This window comes from Emydura macquarii, unplaced genomic scaffold, assembly GCF_026122565.2.
Source record: "Emydura macquarii macquarii isolate MOO-44397 ecotype Brisbane River unplaced genomic scaffold, CSIRO-AGI_Emac_v2 contig_2457, whole genome shotgun sequence".
Classification (NCBI taxonomy): Eukaryota; Metazoa; Chordata; order Testudines; family Chelidae; genus Emydura; species Emydura macquarii.
The window spans coordinates 1,657,395-1,683,752 of record NW_027132594.1 but is presented as its reverse complement, the minus strand read 5'-3'; the positions used below and the strand labels follow the sequence as shown (position 1 = coordinate 1,683,752).

The 26,358-nt window shown below is 40.5% G+C and overlaps 2 protein-coding genes across 5 annotated transcripts in view; both read right to left on the bottom strand.

Annotated features, from left to right (window-relative positions):
- The window catches only part of STRN (striatin), a 95,227-nt gene extending 81,178 nt beyond the window's left edge, over window positions 1-14,049 (bottom strand). Inside the window, exon 1 of one of the 2 annotated variants that reach the window (XM_067562673.1) lies at window positions 13,592-14,049. In XM_067562673.1, the coding sequence (XP_067418774.1) occupies window positions 13,592-13,873 (282 nt within the window). In that variant the 5' untranslated portion in view covers window positions 13,874-14,049. The remainder of the gene's footprint in view (window positions 1-13,591) is intronic. The other variant, XM_067562674.1, reaches the window with a different exon arrangement.
- A 2,107-nt stretch (window positions 14,050-16,156) lies between these two features.
- HEATR5B (HEAT repeat containing 5B) overlaps window positions 16,157-26,358 on the bottom strand; it is an 86,654-nt gene continuing 76,452 nt past the window's right edge. For all 3 annotated transcript variants that reach the window (XM_067562666.1, XM_067562668.1, XM_067562667.1), the window contains 3 exons: window positions 25,127-25,278; window positions 20,500-20,713; window positions 16,157-18,385 (listed from right to left, as the gene is read on the bottom strand). In XM_067562666.1, coding sequence (XP_067418767.1) covers window positions 18,081-18,385; window positions 20,500-20,713; window positions 25,127-25,278 — 671 coding nt within the window. In that variant the 3' untranslated portion in view covers window positions 16,157-18,080. The remainder of the gene's footprint in view (window positions 18,386-20,499; window positions 20,714-25,126; window positions 25,279-26,358) is intronic.

Below are 26,358 nucleotides of genomic sequence, written 5' to 3'. Positions count from 1 at the left end.
AATGCCTCTGGTGTCGACGGCACCACGAGCTGCAGAGGTCCTCTTGCGCTCCCTGGAGTCGGCTTCCTCGGAGGACTTAGGGTTCTAGGCGGCGAGCCCTACTCCTGCAGAGTCTGCTTGGCCTGCTGGACGGTGATGGTCCTGCACTCAACCCCGCGTCCTTGGTCTTCTTAAGCAGGGGAGGGACCTGTCTCCAAGCATTGTTCCTTCTGCTTCTTCTTCGATGGCAAAGCAGGTAGGTGCCATGGAGGTTCTGGTGCCAGAGGGGCGCTCCGCACAGACGGGGTGCTCAGCATTCAGAGGGAGCAAGAGGGCTCCGAGTCTGGTCTTAAGGCAGCCTCCATCAGTAAGGCCTCCAGATGGATTTCCCACTCTTTCCAAGTCCTTGGTCTGAATGCCTTACATATCCAGCTCTTGTCCTTCCTGTGCAACTCCCCCAGATGCTTCAGGCAACTGTGGTGGGGATCGCTAAGTGGGAAGGGCTTGCTACAAGACTTACAGGGCTTAAAGCCCGGAGATCGGGGCATGCCCTGCTGCCAGACAGAGGTCCCTAAGGGGACTAAACCTTAAATACTAAGGTATTTACAGCTGTTCACTAACAAAACACACTAATTACTCAATTAACAACTACTTAAGAACACAACACTAAATGCTAAGAGGCACTCTCAGTAGCAAAGAACGCAGTTCCAGTAACTGTCAGTGGCGGAAAGAAGGAACTAAGTGGCCATTGGGCAGGTGGCACCTTATGTACCGCAGCATGTGCACAGGATTCCAGAGGGCACTGAAGTCGGCCCTACAGATGCTGCTAAGGAGAAAAAAATTCCGGTAACCGTGCACGGGGGCGTGCACGCACCTACAACAGAATCGACATGAGCAAGCACTCGAAGAAGAAGTTGTATGATACATGCTTGAGAAATTTTAAGTGATCATATAATTAAGAACCACTGTAATGCATATGCAGAAGAGACAATACTGAGGTTACACATGAAGTCTTAGCACTGGTATTTCCTGATTTGAGTGCTTAAACATGCAACTGTAATGTTTTCTTAATGGTATTTGTATGTAACATTACTTAATATTTATTTAACAAAGATAACTACTTGCATGTTCACACAGTCAGGGAGAAATGTTAAGAAAGAAAAATATCATGAGATGCAAGTCAATAAAGACAACTAATTACTATATACTTCTACAATTTCAAATGGAAATATGCCATATTTAATCAAAATCTCTACAATAAGAAATTGATATTTCTAAGGGTCAGCTCTGATCAAAAGAAATAGCCAATGTCTGAGTGAAGATACATGTAAACAAACATGCTTCAAAGTAGGAGGTCAATGAGATAAGATGATAAAAGGCTGTTAAAAGAATGAAAGATTCCCAAAATGCCTGGAAGTAATATGAAATATTCTTTAACAAAGTCTATCCCACTACCTAAAACTCTGTAGTTTCACTATTAGTATAAAAGATACCTTATTTAAAATGCACACCACATTAATTAGGCTCTGTGCCTCCAAAACAAATTCATCTCTACTTTCAACCACAACATACACATCCAAATCCTGCAACTCTATGATGCTGGTAGCTCCCCATATCCAGCTGCTAGCTCAACTGCTGGAAAAGGAATCTAAGCTATTTTAGATGTAGTAAGTACTACTGTTCTATGTACATTTCTGAAGTTGCCACAGGGATGTTATAATATGACTGCAAAAGGGGAGTGATCTGCAGCATTGCAAGTTGAAGGGGAAATAGTTCACAAGACAATACAATATGGAAAAGTTTGAGAAGCTCCAGTTCAGGTTATTTTGTTTTCTCTCTCACACACACATGCACAATCAGATTTTTCTTTGAATTTCCTTTGCAGCTTTCTCAGACTTTTTTTTTTGATTATTTGGAATGCATGGAATATTTCCCACTATGATAGTTTTAATGTAAATCAAATTTTGAATCTAAACTATTTTACAGTATTCTAAGTTAAAGAAGGAATACCTTAGCCTTGAATATGCTATGTCACAATCTTAACACTGTGCCCTGGGCCACTCCCGAGAAAAGCATGCCAAAGTCTCAAAGATTCACACACACACCCCATAAACAAGTTTTGCAGTAACTGACCTTCTAGCCAAGAAGGGCTGTCTGTAGCAAAGTCCTTGGCTAATTATCACCACTTCTGAAGCTGATGCAGAGACATGAAATGCTTCTTTCACCATGGGTGGAGCACTTTCTCCATAGCATTCTGAGCTCCTGCTGGCTCAGCAATGAAGACACAAGGTGGAGTCAGGGTGTATCTACATAGCCCCGTGTCGTAAATGTAGCCTATATTGCCAGAAGAGGTTTTTCTGTTGATGTAGGAAAACTACCTACCTGAACTATGTTAGCTACATTGACGGAAGCACAGTTCAATCAACACAGCTGCTTCCACACTGGGAGTTGTGTCAGCGTAGCTACATCAGACTAACTGACCTAAATATGCCGACATAACTTTCAAATGCAGACCAAGCCTCAGGACCGGTCTATACTGAAAAGTTACATCAAAGCTACATCTCTGAGGGGTATGAAAAATCCACACACAAGAAGCATACTTAAGCCGACTTTACCCCTAGTGTAGACAGTATTAGGTCAATGGAAGAATTCTTCTGTCGACCGAGCTACCACCTCTGTGAGGTGGATTACCTACGATGGGATCCTGTTGCTGTAGTAAGTGTCTACACTGAAGTGCTACATCTGAGCTGCTGCCGCATTTTAGGTGTAGACATAACCTCAGTCTCAAAGTACTTCCCAATTAAACACAAGAACAGGAGCAGCAAACAGGGGTGTTGTGTGAGGGAGTATAGGATTTGTCTTTACAGCAAATTAAAACCCACGGCTGGCCTGTGCTAGCTGACTCGGGCTCATGGGATTCAGACTCGCAGGGCTGTTTCATTGCTGTGAAGACTTCCAGGCTTGGGCTCTAGGACACTGCAAGGTGGGAGGGTCCCAGAACTTGGGCTCCAGGCTCCAGACGGAGCCAGGAAGTCTCCACAGCAATGAAACAGCCATGCAGCCCAATCCCTGAGAGCCCAATTCAGCTGGCACAGGCCAGCCATGGGTGTCTAGTTGTTATGTAGACTTATCCTTAGAGAAGGCATCTGAGAGCAAGATACATCTAACAAACACACTCTAAACTTAGGACAAATACCCTTCAAAAAACACAACGACAAACAAACAAAACCCCTGCAAGAGTAAAAATAATGCAGGCAGAAATCCAGCAACAGAATCGCAGCTATCCAATTTATTGCACTGAATGCAGCATGTAGGCAGATGGTGTATGTGTGCATTTGGGGAAAGCAACTCATGGCCCTCAGAAACAGAGTATGGGCTCTTGAGACCAGAGCAATTGAACTGGAGGAGCTAAGGGAGAAAGGGAGGTACATAGATGAGACTTTCCGGAACACAGTACAACATCTCCACACCCCACACACATCCCCCCCACAACACACACACATCCTGCCTGACAGCCTCTGTGCTGTTGAGGAGAATGAAAATCTCAGGGAAGGACAACATTTTACAGTTAATTTATTTTAGGTGGGGGGGGAGAAGAGAGAAACTGTCATGTTTAATTATTTATTTGTTTTACCATAGTGCCTAGGATACCCAGTCCAGACTAGGATTCCTTTGCTCTAGGTGTTGTACAAGCAGAACAGAGAGAGAGCTCCTGACCCAAAAAGATTAAGTATAAGACAAGACATACACACAGATGGGGAATACAAGGAAACAAGGAGACAGTATTGGTCAGCATGATATGGAGTGGTCTCAGTACATTAGCAACCTAACCTTTACCAAATTTTTATGTGCAGTTGTAAAATGGTCCCAAATATGCTTTAAAGTTCATGCTACACTGAAAGTGATTGGAGTGGACAGAGGTACCACACTTGTTACTATTGTGCTAGAGAGACAATATTTTTACAAAGTTGTTTTGGGAAGGCAGCAGCACATCATCTTACATTTTATGACTGTATAACGATACAAACGTAATGTCTTTTAAAACCAAAGCTTAGAATTTGCAAAAAAAAGAAAAGAACCTATCTACAATTTACCTTTAAAATGGGATGTTGAAGAAGGGGCAAAGAAGCTACATTTGTGTTATGAGTCTGTATATACACCAGTTATTTAGGTTTAATATCAATTTCACCCATCCACATAGGGCTTTAATGGATGTTTCTGGAATTGCTCTAGTTTAAGAGATTTTCTATTATTTATACTCAGTAATTATATACATCTTTTTGTTATTAAAGAGCTGTCTTAGCATTAATTATCTCTGCAATGCTCCTGTGAGGTAGTGTTATCCCCATTTCACAGATAGATACACATATGTCAAAGGAAGTAATTCATCAAATGAAAGAATTATAACCCGGAAGTCCCTGGATCTCATTCCTGTGTTCAGTCCACTAAGAATGCCTCCCCTAGTACTCCATCTGGCCTGCAACAAATTCCCAACAGCTTGTTTCAGGATTACACCCAGTACAGGTCCTGTAATTTAAGAGCATCTGATGAAAAGCAAAGTACCACAGTGAGTCAGAGTCAGGAAGCACGATGAAGGTGCTGTATAGCAAAAAACCCATTAACTTCTAATTTGCAATTGGATTATTTCCCCCCTATGACTACTATGAATTTGATTTGAAAAAGAATGTTTTGAGAACAATCTTGCGAAAACTGTTTAAACAGCAAAGATCAATAGATTATTCTAGACTGACTCAATCACTGACCATCAGTCCTGCATCAAATCCATCATATATTTATAATATGAAAAAGCATACAAAAAAATCTTAGAATTTTCAATTCCCAATTCCTCTGAAAATGGATACGATTCTCTCCTTTCTCTTCTTTTTCCCTTTAACTGGTTAAAAATGTTGTACTGTCAACACTAAAATCTGCTCCACAGAAATGGGTTATTCTAGTAACAAAATATAACTTCTTAGTCTGGACTGGGACTCTTATCTCAGACCTGTTTTAAAAACTATCTTCAATATTTTGAAATTAAAGGCATTGTTCCTGGCCCTCAGCATATATACGTAACTCACAAAATTGGAGGAATGTGAATGGACCAGATAAACTGATTTGAATGGTGAGAGACGGGGAACCAAACACATGAAAGCTAAATTTGTCTGTATAACAATTTTTAAGTCTAACTGGAAATATAAATTGATCTAGGACAATACTAATAAATTATAATAAAAAAACTACACTATTAACATTTAACTATTAAAGCATTTCAATCCTAAATGATTTTTTAAGCACCTACTATTGGAAACCTATCCAAAATTTTTAGCATTTCTTGCTTATGATTTATTACCATTTTAATGCAACTTCTCAGACATGCTTCTTTGTACTTTAAGGTCATTTAGGTGCACCAGTTCAATGCACAATACATTGACTAAAATAATTGTGTCTTATTTCATACTATATATGGACTAGAAGCATTCTATCTTAATAGGTCAGCTTCTCTCTATACTTTACTGTGTTAGCTTAAAATTTCAAAAACAGGACTTTGGGACAGGGACTGTCTTTAATTGTTGACCCGTAGAGTACCAAGAATTTTGCCAGTGCTGAATAAAATAATTTTATGGCAATGAAATCTGAACTTTCAGAAAGCTAGAGGTGTCACATAGTGTCTATTGTGGTTTAAGAATTTTAAAAGATACAAGAGAAACACTAAAATACCATAAGTTTAAATAAGCGCGATATATTAAATTCTGTACCTCATTCACCTCAGAAAATGCAGTGCTAATTATGTAGAGCGGATACTCAACACCCCACAGAGATAACTAGTCCATTAGTTCATCTAGTTAAAAATGTACCTATTGCCACTGACTTCAGCTTGTTGGGTCACACAGGGCCTCACTAACAAAATGCGAACAATCGAACCAGTCCCAATGGAGCAGCTGCAAGTACACTGAGTATGTCTATACAACATTTTGGAACAAGATTCCCAGTCTGGGTTGACAGAGTTGGGCTAGAGGGGTTCAAGTCAACGCTCTAAAAATAGCTGTATAGTGTATAGACAGTGCTTTGAAGATTTTGCTCAGGCTGGAGCTGGGGCTCTGAAGCCTAAGTTCTGAAGCCCACCCCTACCTTCAGAGCCCAAACTGCAACTTCAAAGCACTGTCTAGACAGCTATTTTTAGAACACTAATGTGATTCCCATCAGCCTGAGTCTTATTGACCCACACTGTGAGGATCACTCCCACCCATTCCAAAATGTTGTGCAGTTGTACCCATAATGGCCTAAGCTTCAGCAGGAGAGAGAACCATTATGCAGGGGAAAGACAGTTATATACAATAAAGTTTGAGTCCAAACTATGTATTTTCCCACAAAAAAATATTAACTGTGTTCTACAGGCCTCTGTAGGGTGATCATACATGAATAAACAGGTCCCTGTGATAATTAATTAAATCTGAACATATAACTAAGTTTTCTTTTAAGAGACTAAGGTGGGAGAAAGTGACTTATCTTGCTGCCCAGGAAACTACACCTGTGTAAACATTGAGTAATTATGTTCATGAAACAATGTCAAGATGGAAAAGAAGTCACATTTCTCACTTCAAGAGAGTCTAAAACTTATTAGGAAGCCTGAATATTGGAAATACTTAATCTAGAGGCACTAGATCACTTTAGTATCTGAGCATCCCCCCAAGTATTTCAATATAAAAACAACCACAATCTCTCTTACCTCCTTCCAAGCCAAAGGATGTTTAGAACTCACTGAGAAAGATGGGAATGAAGGACTGACAGGCCAAAGGAGACGGGGAGCCTGACAGGCCATGAGGGCCTAACTCAGTATGCTAACAATGTGAGTAGGTAGCTTTCTGATTTCTCTTCTCTCACGAATAAGTCCGCATACATATAGATTAGAGTTAAGACTAGACACTCACATAATGTTTACTTTTAATACAGAATCAAAAGTTAAGAAAAATTCATAAGATTCTTGTGGCCTTGGAATTTCACACAGTGCATCCTAGTAGTAGTAAATAAAACTTCAGTCTCAAAAGAGATGTAGTGAAGGTGGGTGTCTGGAGCCTACCTACAATTAGAATTTCTTGGTCAGACGAATAGATAAAAAGGTCTGTCCCACACGTAACATATAAGTGTCATGTTATAGCTCCAGTCAGTGCAGACAACATAAAATGACTATTGAGAACAGACTAAGTATATAAGATATAAACTAAAAGATCATGAATCATGTATCAATACACAGACTACAAATACACACTATAAAAAGACACACTCAGCACTTTGAAATATTACCGAGTGTAGTGTTACTGTACAGGAAATTTCCATTTTTATTTTTACTTGTAAAATGCCTAATATATTTCAGTGCCACTTGAGTAATATTCAGCTATGCATTCTGCACCAAAATCATGAAAATCTGGCAATATTTTAAAGGAATATTTACAACACTGAAAATAATGTCTATGACTTGTACAATAGTTAGGAGACAAAAAAAAATTTGTGATCCTTAATGTGAGCTATGTATGTTTTAAAAAGTTAAAATATCATCTTCATGATGTTAATTACTCTGGAGAGGAATTTTCCTAAGAAATAGTTTGAACCATAAAAAATGGGTTCATACATGTCTAGATTAACAGACCCTGGGCCCAACCATGGGAGAAGGTGCAAAGACAGTGGTAAGAAAAGTGGACAGTTATTGGGTACTGATAAAAGAAAAGAACACAGAAGAAGGGGCAGAGATATGAAGGATATGGATAATCCCTTCAAGTTATATTCAGAAGTAATTTAGTTCTTAAATTTTCCTCTCCACCTAACAATCAAACCTGTAAACTTCTGGGGACTAGAGTGTGACTCCTTATTCACACTGGTGAACAGTTATTCACACAAGTAGTCCCAGTGGTTTAGATGAAACTACTCATGGTAACTGCTCATCTGTGAGAATTGATCACATACCAAACTCCCCTCCCACGCAAAAAACAAACAAACCATGAGATAATAAACTTTCCTTCATTGCTTCAGCTCAATGTTCTAATTACAATGTCTGCAACTGGCAGATTTCCCTTCTCTGTTAATAATTTTTCATTACTTTCAGGCCTATCTAGCATCTTTTTAAACTAAATAAATTTAGCTCTTGCAACCTCTTGTCATTTTCCAATATTCTCTAACTACCTTCTTTTCCACTTCTTTGGAGCTCTTCAGTCTCCACTGTGCCCTTAAGAAACTGGACACAATGTCATAATCTTCCATATTTTTTATCCTTTCCAAAACTATGAACCCAACCACTGTTTGCCTTTTAAGCTATTGCTTCTTATTAAGCAAACATCTTCAACAAGTTATCCATGACTTTTACAATCATCTTTCCCAAAAGGGTCCCAAAAGTTCTGTTCTCATCAGCATATGAAAAATTTGGGTTTGGGGTTGTTGGGTTTTTTACGTGATGTAATATCTGATTTCTGCAAATTTTATTTCATCTTCCATTATTCTGTTCAAACTCCCAAAATACTTCAATTCATCTGAAGTGCTACACTATTTTTTATTACTAAATAAACTTAACTTCATCAACTCTCTGTCCATTTCAAGAATAGTATTTTTACTTTTTCAAAGTTTGGCTGAATTAAATTTTCAATAAGAGGCTTTCATTCTGCATCAATTTACTCAGAGTGTCACCTGAAAGCCAGGGAACAGTATATGTGCAATTTTTTAAGACAACTACTATTCTCAAAAATATAAATAGCCATGCTTGTCTATCTGATTACCACCCCTCTGACTACTGTAACTCAGTTTCCTTTGATGGCACAATCCTACCACTCGCTAGACACTGCTTCTGGTTTATGATCAAAAGAGGGAAACAGAGAGGAGCTCTCTCTACTGTTATGATCCCAACCACCAGTGCTTCTCCTCAACCCCTAGAGGCAAGCTAGCATTAAAGAACACTGGCCCGAACACCAACCTCCAAGATGCTGCTCTATTACTTATCTTCAATTCAAACAGTATCCTTTCAAGACAGCTGTTTGTTACTCCTTAACCCCATTTTAATCTATGAGAAGGTTTAAACAACTAAAGATAAGGGCTTACTTATTAGTGTCTTACAAGTGGTCTTTCTGAAAATCTTTCTGAAAATCCAAGTAAATTATGTCCTCTGGTCACCATTATCTATCTGGTTAACTTTTGCAAAGAACAGCTTATATAGGGCCGATGTTCTCTTCCTGATTTGTCCATAATAAGTTCTACTACTCCTCAATGTTCTATTTTTTTTTTAAAAAGAGTTGTCTGTTGTCAACAGTGTAAATTTTAATAGTAAAAAGAGTATCAAAGTTGGGAAACTCCTAGATGGGGGTCCGTCCCCACACCCACACCAATTATTTTTTAAAACTGATGGAGAAATAAGCAGTTACCAGAAGAACCTAAGAAAAGTTAGCACTGATTTTCAAAAATGATGTGCAATTTCTGCTCTATAACTCTAGCATCCATTGTCAATAATAATAGAACCAGTATAAAGAGAATTACCAAAATAGAAGATAACAGAACAATAAGCACAAATTACATTTTGCAATACTATCAAACAAAACAGAAAGAAGGAAATTAAACTGATTAGTACTTAATTTTAAACAGATGACAGACGACACATCTTATTCTTTGCACAAGTTCAAATCTGCTCAGACATGAATACTCATGTGGATTGAAAATTCACTAGATACTTGTAAGCAAATGGCAACGGTAAATGGCAAAGTATATCATTAGGTGGATAAGCATCTAATGGAATCATACATGAATGTGTGTTAGTTCTGATCTTATTGAACATCAGAATTAATGAGACAGAAGGGGGAATAAATGGCGTATTAATGAAATTTGCAAGTGATATTAATGTATAAATGTTAAGAACCCCAGAAAACAGAGAAATGACACAAGAAAGATGACAACAGGGGCAGATCACAAAGTAAGACTAAACTTGAAAAATGGGAGCTAGTACATTTTTGGGAGACGAGGGAGCAAATGAGAGATTCTTGATGGAAAGGAGAAACTTGGGAAAGCAGTAATACTGAGAAAGGCCAACCAGTGAGAGTGAAATAGCAAATTAGAAAACAGCTTGCTATGCGAGATGTCAGGAACCTCAAATGAAATTATGAGAAATTTGTGTAAACATCACATCATGCATGATGGAATTTTTTCATTTATTGCACATTTTATTTGTGATTTACACTGTACCATGAATACATACATATATGAATATGATGACAAAGTTTGCCCAAATCAATCTTTATTTATGGGATTCCACTGTATATGTGACCTGCCTGACGCGCATATTACATCTGTTTCAAATACATAGTTTTTTTTTTTCAAACACTTGTTTCTGTTAACTAGCTACAAATAGATAATGAATCAGTTATTAAATGACAAATTCTGCAATGAAAGTCAATCACACCAGGTTAGAATCACATCCTACCTCTTTTCCTCAACTACACAATCATATCTTTTTAAAACTTGTGCAAGGGAACAGATGCAATAGAAAAGAAACAAACTTTCTGGTTGGCTTTGGTGTGACTGGGCTTGGAATATTACATTTAATTCTGGGAATCTCATTACAAAGAAAATATTAGCGAATTAGAGGAAGTTTGGAGAACAACAAAAGTGAACAGGGATCAGAATGGGATTGATTTATGAGGAAATTAAAAAAACCTAAATAAACATAGTTTAACTAGGCTATGACTTCAAAAGGGAAGGCAAATGAAAACATGATAACAGTATACATCTGAATGGTGTAAATACCATGATAGGTGAGGCGTTAGACTAGCAAAAGAAGCCTATGGGAAATGAGATAAAATTGAAGGGAAAAAAATCATGTAATATCAGGAACAGAACACTCTCCCAAGAAAGTGATAATTTAACATTTAAAGCTAGGCTGGATGAAAGACTTGTAAATGTTCAATAGGGAACAATTTGGCATCAAGAGAAAGATAAACTATGACCTCAAACTTCTATTATTCTATTAAACATTTCCATATATACAGGCCAGCTGGAAGGCTCAGAAGTTAGTGGAATTTGGTTTTAATTAACACTGCTTCTAATTCAGCTATACGGATCAATTCATTTCCAAAAGCTATTTCTCAGCAATGTATTACACACAAAATATGGATCAGAGAGCATTCATTTGTAAATGGTCAGACAGGAAATAATTTCCTGAGTTTTACTAAGCTGGCAAAGAATTTCACACCTTTTGGAGTATCACTCTCCATCAGATAAATGTTGTTACAGCTTGTGGCATTGCCAATCAAAGCTAATTATAACCTTACTGAGATGCTCTGGCGGAGAGGCAGCAGGCCCAGGGGTTGAAGCACATGACTGCTTCAGAAAAATACGTTGTATTATCAATTCTGCCACTGACAAGACAGCAAGTAGTTCAACCGCTGTACTTCAGTTTCCCTATCCAGCGTATAAAATGCAGAATCATCTTTACCAATCTTAGTAAAGTGTTTTGAGATCTCTTGATGAAGAGTGCTATATCAGTGCAAAGTTGTATTTTATTAAAATGCTTAGCATGATAAGGTCCTTGCAAGATAGACATTTTTCTCTCATGTCCATTTTATTTGTGATGCACATATGAATACATACCTATCATATATGATTATCAAGATCACATTTGCCCAAATTAAACCTCATTTATGGGATTCCACTGTAAATGCGGCCTGCCTACAAATTTTGTATCCATGTACGATCTACAAAAACGGTCCACAGATATAGGCAGATTTGCAAGGCTCTAATTATATCTGTATCTGTCCCAAACACAAGTTATTTTCAATATGTTTCTATTAACTAGATACAAATGGATAATGAATCAGTTACTAAATGACAAATTCTGCAATGAAGGTCAGTCACATTAGTCCTTCTCTTTCCCTTGTCCTCACAAGCACTTTTTAAAATTTGTGCAAGGGAATCACTATAGAAGAACATCACACCTGCAATTCTGTTCAGAAGACCTTCCTCATAATCCCACAGGAACAGAGGGAGATTGAATAAATCAGGAAAATCTCCTGCCAATACCAAACAGGGAAATAACCTGTGTTGCTGCACAGGTAAAAGCCTCTACTGATGCTGGGAGCATGTCTGGGAAAGGATAGAAAGGATGAGAGAGAAAAGAGGACAAAAGGATAGGAAGCAGAAAACACAGAGGGAAATATATAGAAGAGGACTGGGTGGTAGGTTCTTAGTTTCAAACATGGTCACTCTGAGAACCAAGTAGACAGATTCACTCTTGCATCTGATCTGTAAATGGCTGGATAATCCCCTCTTATATTAGAATTCTTACAGCATGTTTATCACCGTGGTATCTTACAGTAGTGGCTCTAGATAGTTTGTGACTGACTAGAGCTCTAACTTCTTAGCCTAGGAAGGGATTGGAGAATGAGAGTCCTCTATCTAGCAACTTGCTCTGACCAAATGAAGATACACTAATGGGCTCTGGGGCCTTGTCTACACTAGGAAAATTAGGATGCTTCATTCTTCACTATGCAACTACTCTGGGAAGCAATAACAGCAGAAGCTGTAGTGTAGTATAGACAATGCTACAACAACAATACAATAGTAACATAAGCAATTGTCAATAATGGGGTTACCCAAAATGAGATTAACCGCCATATGGATTTTGAGGCACAGAGATTAAGTCGTAAACAGTGGCAGACTCAGCAGACACAGATTGTAATCACTTCCTCAACATCCAGCTATCTGTGCACTTCATGTCACAAGGATTGCCACTCCTGAATTAGACTTTTTAGCCACAATCGTACTCACAAGACATAAAACTGTTGTCAGCATCATCTTCGGCAGGAAGGACAACAATTGTAGTGTAGACAATAAAGATGCCAAGGACTTTTCTCCACTACACCTTCTACCATTGCTGGAGAATTACGGGTCCCAGTTATTCTAGGATGGGCAGAACCCAGAAGGAAGGACATTCGGCATCTCTTGGCACAAGAGGTTTTGACACAACATGGGGAGAGTAGCAGGATGCATGGCATCACTCCTCCTTCTCCCTCCCCTTCAGTTTAAGAAAGAAACGGGAAGAAACTGAAGCGATTCCAAGAAACAAGGGAGAATAAAATGGGAGAAATAAGAGACTGGTGGGACCGGACACCCCAAACCCCAGCATAGCAAGGGTCTGCAGGACAGCCACAACTCACCGGTGACAGAGACAGAGGACGTGACAGAGCCTCAGGGCAGCGCCCCTAATGGACAGCGCCCTGCCACCCCCACCGCTGGGGCTGTGTCTTCCCCCCGCGCGGGCGTGCGGGGCCGGGCTGCCTGGGGCGCGGGTGTCACGCCTCCCACACCTGTCCCAGGCTGCGCGGCCGGGGCGGGGCTGCCAGCGCCGCTGCCCTTTCCCGGGGTGCGGTGCGGGACTGCCCGGGGTGCAGCTCAGACACCAGAGGGGGCGGCCGGTGCCTGGCCCGAGGGAGGGCACCTGACTGCGGCTCTGCCTCCTCCATGGAGAGGCCGGTCTCTGCAGTCACTGGCCAGGAGTCGGTCGCAGCGGGGTGAGCGGGCCGGGGGTGTGCGCCGGAGGGCCGGGCCGGGGCGGGCCGGAGCCGTGGGTGGAAGTGGGTCGCGTTACCTGCAGTTCCGCCCGCTCCGCCTCCCACTCGGCTCGCTCCGCCTCGAAGCGGCCCCACTCGTGCTGCAGGAAATGCAGGATCCCGGGGACGCTGTACTGAGCCCGGGCCGCGGACACCGGGGCCGGGGCGGCCGCCGCCAAGGAGCCCCCCGCGGCCGCCTCCCCCGGCTCCAGCCCCGGCCCCGGCCCCGGCCCGGCCCCGCCCGGCGGCGGCGGCAGCAGCAGCGCGTTGTTGTTGTTGTTATTGCTGAAGAAAACGCCAGGCCCCGCCTGCTCGTCCATGGCCGGAGCTGCCGCCCGCACCCGCCGCCGCCTCCCGGCAGCAGCAACAAGCTGGGCGCGTCCCGCCCGCCGCCGTCACCGCCTGACAGGACGCCCCCGTCCCGCTGCTACCGTGGCCCGGCGGGGACAAACAAGTCCAGCGCACGATCCGGCTAGGCCCGGCCCGCGGCACTCCGGGAAATGTAGTTCCAGGGCGGGGCGGGCCGCGCACTCTCTGCCGCCTAGGAGCTGAGCGCAGATAGGGCAGGGTGGGGATTGTGTCCCGCCCTCGCTCCCCGGCTGCTCGTCAATCAGCTTAGAGCGACTAGGAGAACATCCCGGATTCTGGAGTTCTCCTGGCCAGGACTGCACTGGGTGTCTGCAGGGATCCTGAGTCTCCCCTGCAGGCAGGAGGGCAAGGCCGGTGCACTTCGCAGGTCTCAAATAGTTGCTCAGACAAGTGATCTGCCCCCAACTGATGGGAGTGAGCTGGCACTTTCCAGGCAGATACTCAGCCACTTCCATCCCTCCCACCGCAAAAGCAGGGGCTGGAGGAGTGATGCCAGGTAACCCTCACCCAGGAACCAACCCTCCTCCCCAATTGTCTTTTCTCCCTGGGGCCTGGCCACGGCTGGCTGCCTATGGCAGGTGCATCAGAGGCACAGAGCCACAAAAGTCAATGTACAAATGAGAAACGTACCAATTCCAGATTAAATTAACTACTTGGCTCACCCTGGCCCTTAGCCATGAGAAGTACTCCTGACTTCTGTAAGGCTGGAGAACTTTAGTGCAGGGGCCAGTCAGCGACAGAAGCTGACAGTTGTATCTAAAATAATCACTTTTTCAGCAGCATGGGAAGATTTTCTGCAAGAGCGGCTTAATGGAACCTTGCCGAAAGCTAAGGCAGCTCTGTTCAGTGATGCACCCACCCTCCAGGCACTTTCTACTTCTTCCTCTTGTAAGTTACTATCCACAGTGCTTAATTTTTGCCAGGGCTGAACCCCGGCACCTCAAGGCTTACCAGTTCATAGCTCGGGCCCCTCTGAGCTTGCTGCATCAGTTATGAATGTAAAAAAATTACTTGAGCCCTGGCATCTCTTGCATTACAAATTAAGCACTGACCACCTGATCAGCAGGTATAGAACTCAGGACCTTCAACAGCCTTCACTATGGGAGGTAGTGAAGCGAGTCTGGTTACTAGATACAATAACCTCTGAATACTAATTACTGGGGAGGGGGGCACAAAACAGTGAGGCCCAGTCTACACTACAGTTATGTCCATGGAAGCAGCCTTGTGTCAACTCGCTTAGAAAGTGTCTTCACTTATATGTGTCTCCTGCCAATGTAAGTGCCTCGCCATGCTGATTTAGTAACATCACCTGCTTGATGTAATTGGGTCAACAAATTGGGTGATTACCACACTCAATGTAACTAGGTCAACAAAGTGTCAGTGTACACACTGCACACTGATACTGGCTTTCAGGAGCCGTTCCACTATGCCCCACACTGACAATACAATTGATACAAGCGCACCAGGTGAGGACATATACCACCAACACATGGAGCCAAGTGTGTGTACACAAGCGGTTTAATAACCGCCGTAGCTGTACGTAGGTTGACATAATTTTGTAGTGCAGACATGACCTTAGCCAGAATGTTTCAAAACTACAGTGTAAAAAAAATGACTAAGTAGAAAGGGCCATTTTCCTCACCTGTGAGATGATGGGGAAAGGGAACTGGAGCACTGAAAATTATGGTGCACCACTGTCCCCTCTTCCCCAGCCTCAGGGAGGAAAATTCTAGGATGAGCAGCCTGGAGGGGAAGGAGTTTCAGAGAACTGGTGCTGAAAGTGTCCAGCACAAGAGGATCTTCTGAAGACTGCTCTTCCCTGCAGAGAAAGGAGAAGTTGGAGTGCTGAGACCTGTAAAGCCATCCCACAGAACTGCGCTAAAGGGGAGCTTGTCCTGGAAGCTCTGTTCTCCCTAGAGGGGAAATGCTGAGGAGAGTCACTGGACCATAATGCAAGAAGTCTTATGGGAACCACAGCCTTTGCTGAAAGGACGGTGGGAGTTTAAACTTCTAAAATTGGTTCTTGGTGAGGAGCTGGGCCAAGGGGGTGGATTCAGCATTTGCAAGTTGAGGAGGAGAGCCAGAGCCATGCAAGTCGAGTAGGAGGCTTTTTAGTGTTTATTTTGAAATTATGATGAATTATATTGTAAATATTAACTTAATCTCCACTATGTATAGAAAGAATAAAGAAATAATTCTTTGCTGCCACTCTTTCCTCACTTTGGGCTTTATTCTGTGAACAGCTAATACACCATGTCTTTACTCTCATGTCTAGTCCTATTACATTAGTGGAGCTAGGTGTAAGAGTAGATGCATCTTGCAGTAACTGTTTGCAGGAACACAAAATCCACAGAACACAGAACTTGCACCATTCTTTGTGATCTTGAATAATGGTCAAGAACAGTTTTGAATGAAAAGCTTTTCTAAATATATATCATTATGTTAAAGAGTTTGCATAAACTAACTGTGACAGGATACAAGATAAGTCTCCTGTTTTTAGTGAACTAGGTTTTAATTACAGTGGATCTTTCCTTTCCCTTTGCACAGAGGTTCAAAGGAAGGGCTATAACAGTGGCTGTTTAGAAGAAAGAGGTGGGTAAATGCCTACGGCAAGATCAGAATCAATACTATTTCAGCCAAATATTAATCATAAGTATTAATCAGAATTTAATGGTATTTCCTGTTGTTAGGTTCAAATAATAGAAATGTTAGGATCTACTTCTCAAGTTATATAAATTTATACATAGACTTTTTATAGGAACACCTAAATGGCCAACAAAGATGAAGGGATAAAAACATACCCTACATTCATTATGAAAGCCCTAGAGGTTGTACAACAAGTCTATATAGGTAGGGCCCCTGATTTATGTGGCAAACTGGGAATTCTGGAGCAGTGTGAAAGACATTAAAATGTTGAGATTCCATGGATTCTTAAAATGGTTAGAGTAGAGGCATTAACATTTAGTTCATAAAAATACTGTACTTCAGAATTTTCCTGTATATTTCACAGTGTTGCAGAATTTCCAGTTTACTGAGGAAAACAGCACTTGTGCATTGAATAAATTAGGGTCCTTGCTAGAAACTGTAGATCTGATATGCAGAGTTTATGGCCCTATGCCTTCTACCTCTTCCTGACAGTAGGAAAGGTGGGTGTGAGCTCTAGCCCCCTCCCCATGGCTGCATGAAGAAGGTTCTCCACCAGCCCCTTGTGAAGTCTGGCAGGAGAAAGAGCACAGCAGTTCCCATTATGGTCAAATCTTGCAGCAGATACCAGTGCTTGTCCTACTGTCTGAGAACTCAAGCAAAGTAAGCAGAACACTGAACTGTGAGATCTGGGCAGCGTAGGAAAATAGTTTACCACAGAAACCTTTGCAATGGGCAAATTCCACAGCCATAGAAATGCAGATGGCATGTGGGCTCATTGATAAACTCTATTTTGAATGCATCTTTTTATTTATCTTAGTGAGAGAGAGGGGGGTTTGGTTCTTTGAATCCTTTTATTAACTCTCAGGTATGGAAACTGATCTGAAAGAAAGATATACCACAAAATTAACAACATCTTATTTTGACAGCATGCTTGACTGGTTATCTTAGAAAAGACTGGAATCTTTTCCAACTCCTGCTCTTTTCATATTTCATGTGACATGAAATGAATTATAGGTTTGACACCCCCCAACTTCTGTTTTGTTTTTTTTAAAGAAAAAAAGATTATTACACCTAAAATTTCCAAAGATAAATAGTAAATACTCAACACTGGTTTCTCCTCCCACTCCATCCCTGCTGTATTAGTGTGCTGGTACAACAGTGGTATAACATTAACTAGCTTATAAAACACATTTGCAAGGCCTGACTCAGTGTTCTAAAAATAAACAACATGATTTACTAGGACAAATGATATTTTTTGGTGGATAATTTATAACATGGATTCAACAAATATGACCAAACAAATTCAATTTCTTAAAAATCTATACAAATACTAGTAACATTACTTCTCTCATAATGCACAAATTTCAAGTAATTACACATAAAGCTATCAGATTGCCTCTGACATACAAACAATGCAAAATACAGACAGATATGCAGTAGCACATAAGGAATGATGTAGTACTTCTGATTTTAATTGTATGTATGATCCCAAAAATAATAACTCAAAATAATTCAAAAAAAGCTAGTTTTAAGTTTAATTGTTGGGACAGAATGTATTGTGGGTGGTGGTTGCCTGGCTGCGGCTTTTGCTTTGCTGGCCTGACTTGCTCGGACTGCAGTTTCTAGACGTGTTTTCAATTCAGGAGCAGCGCCCATTACTGTCTTGAAAGCATGAGGGTAGAGGGGACCAATGTGCATTAGATTCTGGAGTGCAAACTCGTGAAGATCTTTCGATACTGTAGACGCACAAGCAAAAGCATTTTCATTCAGTAAATAAGAGATCAGAGTTGGAACTAGAAGAGCAAGCAACTGGACTCCTGAAAGGGAAAGAAGAAAACAGCATAATAGATTAGAAATGAAAACTATATGGAAAATGAATTGTGGCAGTTATACTGTTCCTATAAAAGAGACATTACAATCAAAGTTGAAAACAAACGGAGCAATAATATAATAAAATCAAAGTAGTCTGAGATGCAGAAGACCTTTTTTCAGGTCATTCAGTCTTTTTCCTTGCTGGTGTAGGATTTTGCTGTATTCCACATTTTCTAGTGTTTAGTACACTTCAGTTCTGTCCCATGCACTTCACTGGGGAGATTATTGCATAGTTTGATAGAACTCACTACTAAATGTGTTAAATTGGTAGAGCATCTTTTACCTCAAATGATCCTACAGGACTTTACAGGAGATTGAGAAATCACTTCACCTTACTTTTGAAAAGCAGTCATGATGGGAGGATTACATACCAGGTTAGGACACAAAGTGAAGAGTAATCCCATATCAGTTTGAAAATGCAGCAGTAAAATATAAGTACTGGTAGGCTAATATAACTATCATGTTTGGAATTTGACTAGGACACTGGCATTAACTGCTCTTACACTGAGTGTATCGTCTCATAGTTAGAGCAAGGATTTTATGAATCTGAATTCCTGTATTCTAGTCCAGTCTATGTCACTGACTCATTCTGTGATTTTCAGCAAATCACTTACTCTTGTTATGAATCAGTTTTTCCATCTGTAAAATGGGTGTACTATTAATCTCTCACACAGGGGGATCAAAGTGTGTTTGTATAGTACTTTGAGAGCCCAGATAAAAGATGCTATGTAACCACAAAGTAGTATTACTTATTATCATTACTTTTGAGAAGAGCTTTGTGGTATCTTTAGTGACTACACATGGTTAGGACTTTGAAAAATATACATCCAATAGAACAGCCCCCCCTGTGCTGGTGCACTGGTTTAGTAAAAGACTCAGAAGGAGAGTCATCTACTAAATCACCAAGACTCTGAAAGTTTGCCATCCAAATACTGATCAGCCCAAGTGTCCTTAACCTGTGAAATTGGATGAGATAGTCTCTTCCTTGGGCTGCTGTTCTTGGGGGAAAAAAGAGAAAGTGAACTAAAGCAGTCATTGCTGCTGATTTTTTAAATAATCGAATTATAGCTTTATTTGGTTTAAAAATAAATAATTATGTTAGACTATAAATTTTAAGTTCATAATAAACATCTTTAGTTAAAGGATTTATCAGAATATTACTCATTATTTTCTTATATTTTGGGATAAATGTGAACTGAGCTCTCATGTAAGTAGGAGGACTGATACGTTGGCTAGCTAACAAACAACAACTGTTGTACGAAATTTCCCCAATACATTTCTACTAGTCTATCATTTCACACCTGCTCACCTCAGCTATTCCAAAACTAGAATGGCTCTTGAGCATGTTCTGCCAATTGTACATGGGTTTGTTTGGGTTTTTTTTTTGTTTGTAATATGTTGAAAACGATAATCTTATTTACAAATTTGATTCTATATCTCTGGGGTGTCAGGCAGTCCCCAAATGCTGATTCATTTTTAACTTAACTGAATTTTAAGATAGTATAAATATATTCTTTTCTATTTTAATACAAACTCAGCAATCCACTTGCAGAAAGAAAGTGGTGTTACTCTCTTCAGACCGCCCCACAATTTCAAACAGCCCTCCCAAACCCAGCACAGCTGAATGTTTCTCAAGATAATCAAATACTTTGGTGATGAGGGTGGTATTGGCAGAAATACCTAGAAAAATAGGCAATCAATCTGCTAAAATGGTCAGCAGTGAAACAAGTAACAATGGGTGCAGTTCACATCTCTCCATTACTTTTTCCATCTGCAGGCACAAGAAGACAATACTACACCACATTTGCAAGGTTTCTTTACAACCACAAGAGGTAGGAGTGCTAGTGCCACATTCCATACCATGCGCTTGGCTCAGTGCAACCCCTGCACACAACAGCCCTTGTCATGTAAAGCTATCATACAATGACCGGTTGTTGCATTATTTCAGCCAACATCTGTAAATGTATCACTTCCACCACCAAATCCCTAACTACAACATTCCTGATCTAAAATGTTTTATTTCAGAGTTATTAGTGTTCTACAAAAACAAGATACTTACTATTCTGCTCCTCACCAAGGGCAACTAATGTTTCAAGGACTTTAATTCCTTCCTGAACTGCTAAAAGCTCCGTGTTGCTGTTTGGGCGGTTACTTTCTACAGCTTTCAGTTTTTCAACCATTATTGGTGCCAATGAATGGATGTATGGAGTTGACAGGGCTCGGTTTGTGTGTTGGAATACAGAAAGCAGAAGCTGGTAACACTTGGCTTGAACCTAATCAAGATAAATACATGTTATTGATTTGTATATTAGCTTGGCAGTCAGCAATACAATCCATCATATCTTTGTGTGAACATAAAAATGGTTGGAAGAAATAAAGGAAAAAGACCATTGAAATTGGGGGCAAACAGCAAAACACTAAGATGGCTCAGCTGCTAAAAATACTTTTACTCAGTTTTCAGTACAAGAAAAAGGAGTGCAACTAGGAAACAAATGCAGGAAACGAGAGAGCAATGACTAAGGCCTTGTTTACACCACAAAGATAAATAGACCTATATGTCAGGTCAACTTACAGCCACTGCATTAATTACTGCAGTGGCTGATGTCCACACTACCCTCCTTGGGACGGTGGTGTACGTCCTCAACAGGAGCACATCCACCAACCTAAGAGGGGTAGTGAGGGGAGCTGAGAGCCCAATTTCTCAGCTCAGCTGGTAGCTCCCTGCCGGAAGCCCGCCCTCCCCCCGTACTGTCACCAGGAGCCGGGGGAAGCCACCCAGGGTTTCTTCCCTCCCCGTTCCCTGCCAGGAGCCAGGGAAAGCTGCCTGGAGTGTCTCCCCTTCCTATTCCCGGCCAGGAGAAGCCACCCAGGACTTCTCTCCCCACTCCTAGTCAGAAGCGGGGTCTAGCCACTCAGCTCTCCAGACGAATGGGGAGCAGCTAGGCTCAGCCAACAGCCAATGTAAGGAATGCAGTGTCTACACTGACACTGGGTCGCACTAACAACACTGACATAAGTCCTACACCTTTCGTTGAAGTGGTATTATTATGTCGGCATAGCAAGGAAGTTACATTGGTGGGAGAAGCATTTCAGTGTGTACACCTCCACTATTTTGTTGACAAAAGCTGACTTTTGTCAACAAAACTCTAGTGTAGATCAGCCCTAAGTGAAAGTAGGTAAGATAGACAGGAAAGTTAAAGAATAGTTAATAATGTATTAATCAGCCACATAGGATGCATTCTAGAGTTCACAGGGAGCTAACAGAATTACCAGCAATAACACTGGATACATATGAGAAGTCCTTTGAAGTGCCCTTCCAATCCCACAAAAGTAAAGTGGTCCCCCCAGCCTAAGAAAGTATTACAGTAGATTTAGGTAATTACGAAACATAGGTCATGGAAAACTAATGATGTCCTTGCTATTCTAAAATTGTGCCAATAAAGAGAACTCAGTGAATGTATCTGATTTGGAATTTAAAAGGGATTTTTCCAAAATATCACAAAGGAAACTCAGACAAATTGGAGAGATATGGCCTTGAATAAAATATGATAATCCAGGTACCGGGCTAAAAAGTTGGACATATTTATAACACCACACAGGATGAGTTACCAAGCAGGGTGCCACAGGGACTCTCAGCAGTGTTATTCAAAGTATTAATGACCTATAAGAAGATTAATCTGATACCGATTGCATTTTGGGGTGGCAGAAAACTTGGAGGTAGAGATAAAATTACAAATTAAAATGATAGATTATAGGAATTAAAGAAGAAAGAGACCTATTAGATTATCTGGTTTATCTTGCTATCTATGCAAGATTCATTCTTTACAGCAGATATGGAAGTATTTTGTAAAATTCAGTTTTAGAAGCCCCCAATGTGTTGGGCCTTCCCCAACTTCCATTTGGATGTTGTCTAAGATTTCCATCTCAGGACATTTTTTCCTGATATTCAGCCTAAATTCTGTGATCAATTTCAACTGGTTACTCCAATTTGTACCCCTGTACGACTATAAATAATATCCTTTCATCCTTCTTGTTTCCACTCTTTCAATTCTTGTGGCAAATTACCACACAGCTCTTTGTTAGCTTTTGTTTAAACTGCACATATTTAGGAGTAAAATCTTCACATTTGCACATAGAAGCTTACTCTGAATTCAGCAGGAGCCCTATGCCAGGTTTTGATTGCAGAATTTGGTCCACAGTTCTTTTAATCTGTCCTCAAATGTAGAAGTTTTGCAGATCCTACACTCATTGAAGCCAATTGCAAAGATTCCACTACCTCTAATGGTGCAGGATCAAGGCCTGAATCCACTTTGGAGTCTATTGAGCTCTTTCTGGTGCCCAGAATGGAATGCAGGCACAAGGGCTTCTTAGCGGAGTTCTTGCTTCTGGAATAAACTTCTGTGTGTCCAACAAAGCCTGAGTTCCCTAACTTCAGGGTATAATATAAAGCATAGCTATCCATTCAGGCTTGTGTTTGAGATTGTGATTCAGAGATGAAGTGGTATTCTTTTGTGGTGCAAGCATTTTTAAAGAATTCTCTTTTTTATATCATTACAGCTTGTTTTTAAATGTATGTGCATTTATCATTAACGTGCCCACCTAGGGGCTGCGGTAGTTACCATTTTATATATTGAAAAAATAAAATAAATAATACAGACAATTCAATCTAGAGTATATTTCCCATGTAAACATACAAAACCAAGTGTGGACACAGCCTGGCTGATATGCTGTTACCAAAATTGTGCTGGGAGAGGTTCATTACTGGCTGGATGAGAAAGGCAGAAAACTTCCTTGAAGGGAGTAGAGAGTCGAACTTCTCTTGTTGTCTATGTCTCTCTATAGAGTTTAGTATGGATAGATGTAAAGGCTCCTTCTGAGCACTAGACACTTCCCTCTCCATTGTCTCCATCAGGAGCTCCTGCAGGTGGGATTATTGAACTGGAAGAAGAGACATGGTCTCAACCTGTTTCTCACTTTAAGAACTTCAGCAAATCATGCTTTGGCAAAATGCTGAACAGTGACAAAGCATAAGACCCCAGCTTACTCTGAAAACAGATGACTCATATGCAAAGAAGGACTTTCAGGTTGAATAGAGTTCTAAATGCCTAAATATGGTATGCTTTTTTGTGTATTTTTTTTTCTCCTCAGGAAATCTCTGAGTGCCTGCGTGGGGAAACACTATATAGAAAACCTCTAGGAAATTCCCACAAGCACTGGAGAAAATAGAGGAAGAAATTTAGACATATCAAGAAATAAAATTTGGCGATAACAATTCAAAACATCTACATAGCTGGATTGGGAGTCAAGGGAAGCAAAGAGCTGGACTATATAAGACGGTTGGTTCTTTCTTCGAGACGGGGACAGAATTTTCTCCTCCTTCATTCTCCCCCTTAAGGAGTACAGGTAAAGCAGTTCTCTTTTAGGTACCTTGTCATTACTCAGAGAGCCAAGAGAAGGGACACTACATGGTAAGTTACCACTGCTAACCTTTAACCTTTATAACCAATACTTCTAGCGAACTCAGTGCAGTCCTTGCCTAGCTAAGAGAAAAACTGATGATTTTCTTTATATTATCTCCTTTTATCTCCTCTAGTCTCTCTCTCTTCATTGTTCTTTTCAAGCAAATAGTATTCAGTTTAAGTGCAACTGTAAATTGGATGTGACTGATAATATTGTGTGAATTGTTGACTGAGAGTCTCTGGTGATGACAAAAGCTCTACCTGTGGGGGAGGAAGAGCAAACTGGTGGAATCCATCAAACTTGAAGTACAAAAGTCACAAAAAGGGGCTGTGAAGGCGCTTCAGTCCCTAGCCTAAAAGTTTCTCCAACTGGTGAACAGGTATCTGCGCTGGCATAAAGTGAGTTCTCTGACCTTGGGGCTACAAAGTAGTTACCCTCTGTTATACATGGGTTTGGGAAACATCCTTTCACCTAAAATCACACTTTGTAAGCTCCTATCTGCACATTTGCATAAATGCTCTAACAAACTGATTTCTACATGGCAATTATGTTTCACTTCAAGCTAACTGAGCATGTTTGAGCCAAGGCAGGCTATGGTTTATTGCGTTTGCAATGGATTAGTTGAAAAGATAATTTAAAGAGAAGACAGAGCAAAGAGAATAAATGAGTTTCATAGATAAGTAACTATTTTCAGAGGGCCTCTGAAATGATATGCACATGCAAATCAGATGATTGCATACCTGATTTGCACAATCAAAATAGGTTTTGTACATGTAGGTAATATAAACACAAACTTTGTACATACATAAATAAGAGAATCACTGAAAATTTGGGCCCTAATCCTTATCTATGGAAAAAAGAGTTTGTGTAGTATTATGAGGAAGTAGTATTAAAATAAATCAGAGAATGTCTAGATTTTTTTGGCCCAATGGTCTTTTCCTTGCTAAAATTTCATATATTAACAAAGTTGTAACTTTTATAAATCTATAAATCAAGAATTTGGCACAAGTAACTTGACAATCCTACTGCAAAAGTGCCAAGTTTTGTTATAATTATCATTGTTGCAATATTTTAAAATGATGATTAACTTGACAAACAGGACCTGGTTACTTTTTGAAGTGAAGAAATTATAGATGCCAGGGAACTCAAAACAAGTAACGTTATTCCTAGTTAACTTTGTGTCAACCATCTAAAATATTGTGAACACTCCCACATGATGAGCTTACCCAAGGATCACAGGAATTCAATGCATTTTTAAATCTGTTAATGCAGCCGTTCTGTAAGGACTGCACTCCAATTATTTCTGTACTTGCAGACCAAAGGAAGAGAGCAATAGCTGTAAGCATGCTTACTTCATCAAGAATAGGCTTAGTGCGCTCTGAAAAACAAAAAGAAAAGCAGGCTGAGTTTATTGTAAAAGGTTTTAGAGTTTGTTTAGTAAATCCTAATGAATAATTGAATAATTGACAACACAGAGATGTACTTGAAAAGACTTCAACTGCATACACATGTGCCTATTTGCCACCACCAGAGTTTCACATTTTTACTATTAGTGGTAGTGACTAAAATAGTTAAAGTTGTTTAAGGTGACTAATTCTAGTTTAATCCTCTGTTGTAAACTGCTTAAAACTTTCTGAAATTTCCACCTATGAAGTGCTTGATCACTGACCACATGTATATTTTTATTGTTTTTAAAGTTTAAGAAAATGTAATTATGCTATTTTTGAGTAGAAAGATGGTGGGAAAACATAATACTGTCCCTATTATAAGCATGTCTCTTGCAAACCTTTTTAAAACAGCCTCTGCAGCTGAAATGGGTGGAATGTAGAAACCTAAAATCTAGTGTGGGAATAGCCTGCACAGAAGGGTTCTTAAGTATTGTAGTGAAAACTGGTGGTGATGTGACTGAGTTATAAGCCTGTTAAAATCTCACAGTCTATTTTGCACAGATTTTTTTTTTTTTGCTAAACTGGTGAAGTGTGCAACTTGTTTCTGTCCTGAACAGCAAACTGAAGGCATGTAAACTCCTGCCTCAGTGCATGCATCTTGCAAGGAGTTAAATGAAGTCTCCTAAAGTCCACAGGAGGTATACAATAAGAGTCTGTGGTGTTTGTGGAAATGGGGGTTTGAAGGCCTTTGAGATGAAGGGAAGTTGAGGGAAGTAAGTTTGATAGGACATGTAACTAAGGAGGCCACTAAAAATTAATATGGGTTTGGCATGGAAAACTTAATCCAATTATTGTTTCCTCTCAAACATCCTAAAGGATGGCATTGTGTAATTACTCTCTTGAACCCCACATGAGTACTTCTGCCAAACTCTCCCCCTCTCCTGTTCAATCTGTATTCAAGGCTATTGGGGAATGCAGTGAGATGTCTTGGCTGAGATACTATCAGTAGGCAAATGACATGCAACTCCAGGTCTTTCTTTTGGATCAGACAACATGGATTGTACAACCTC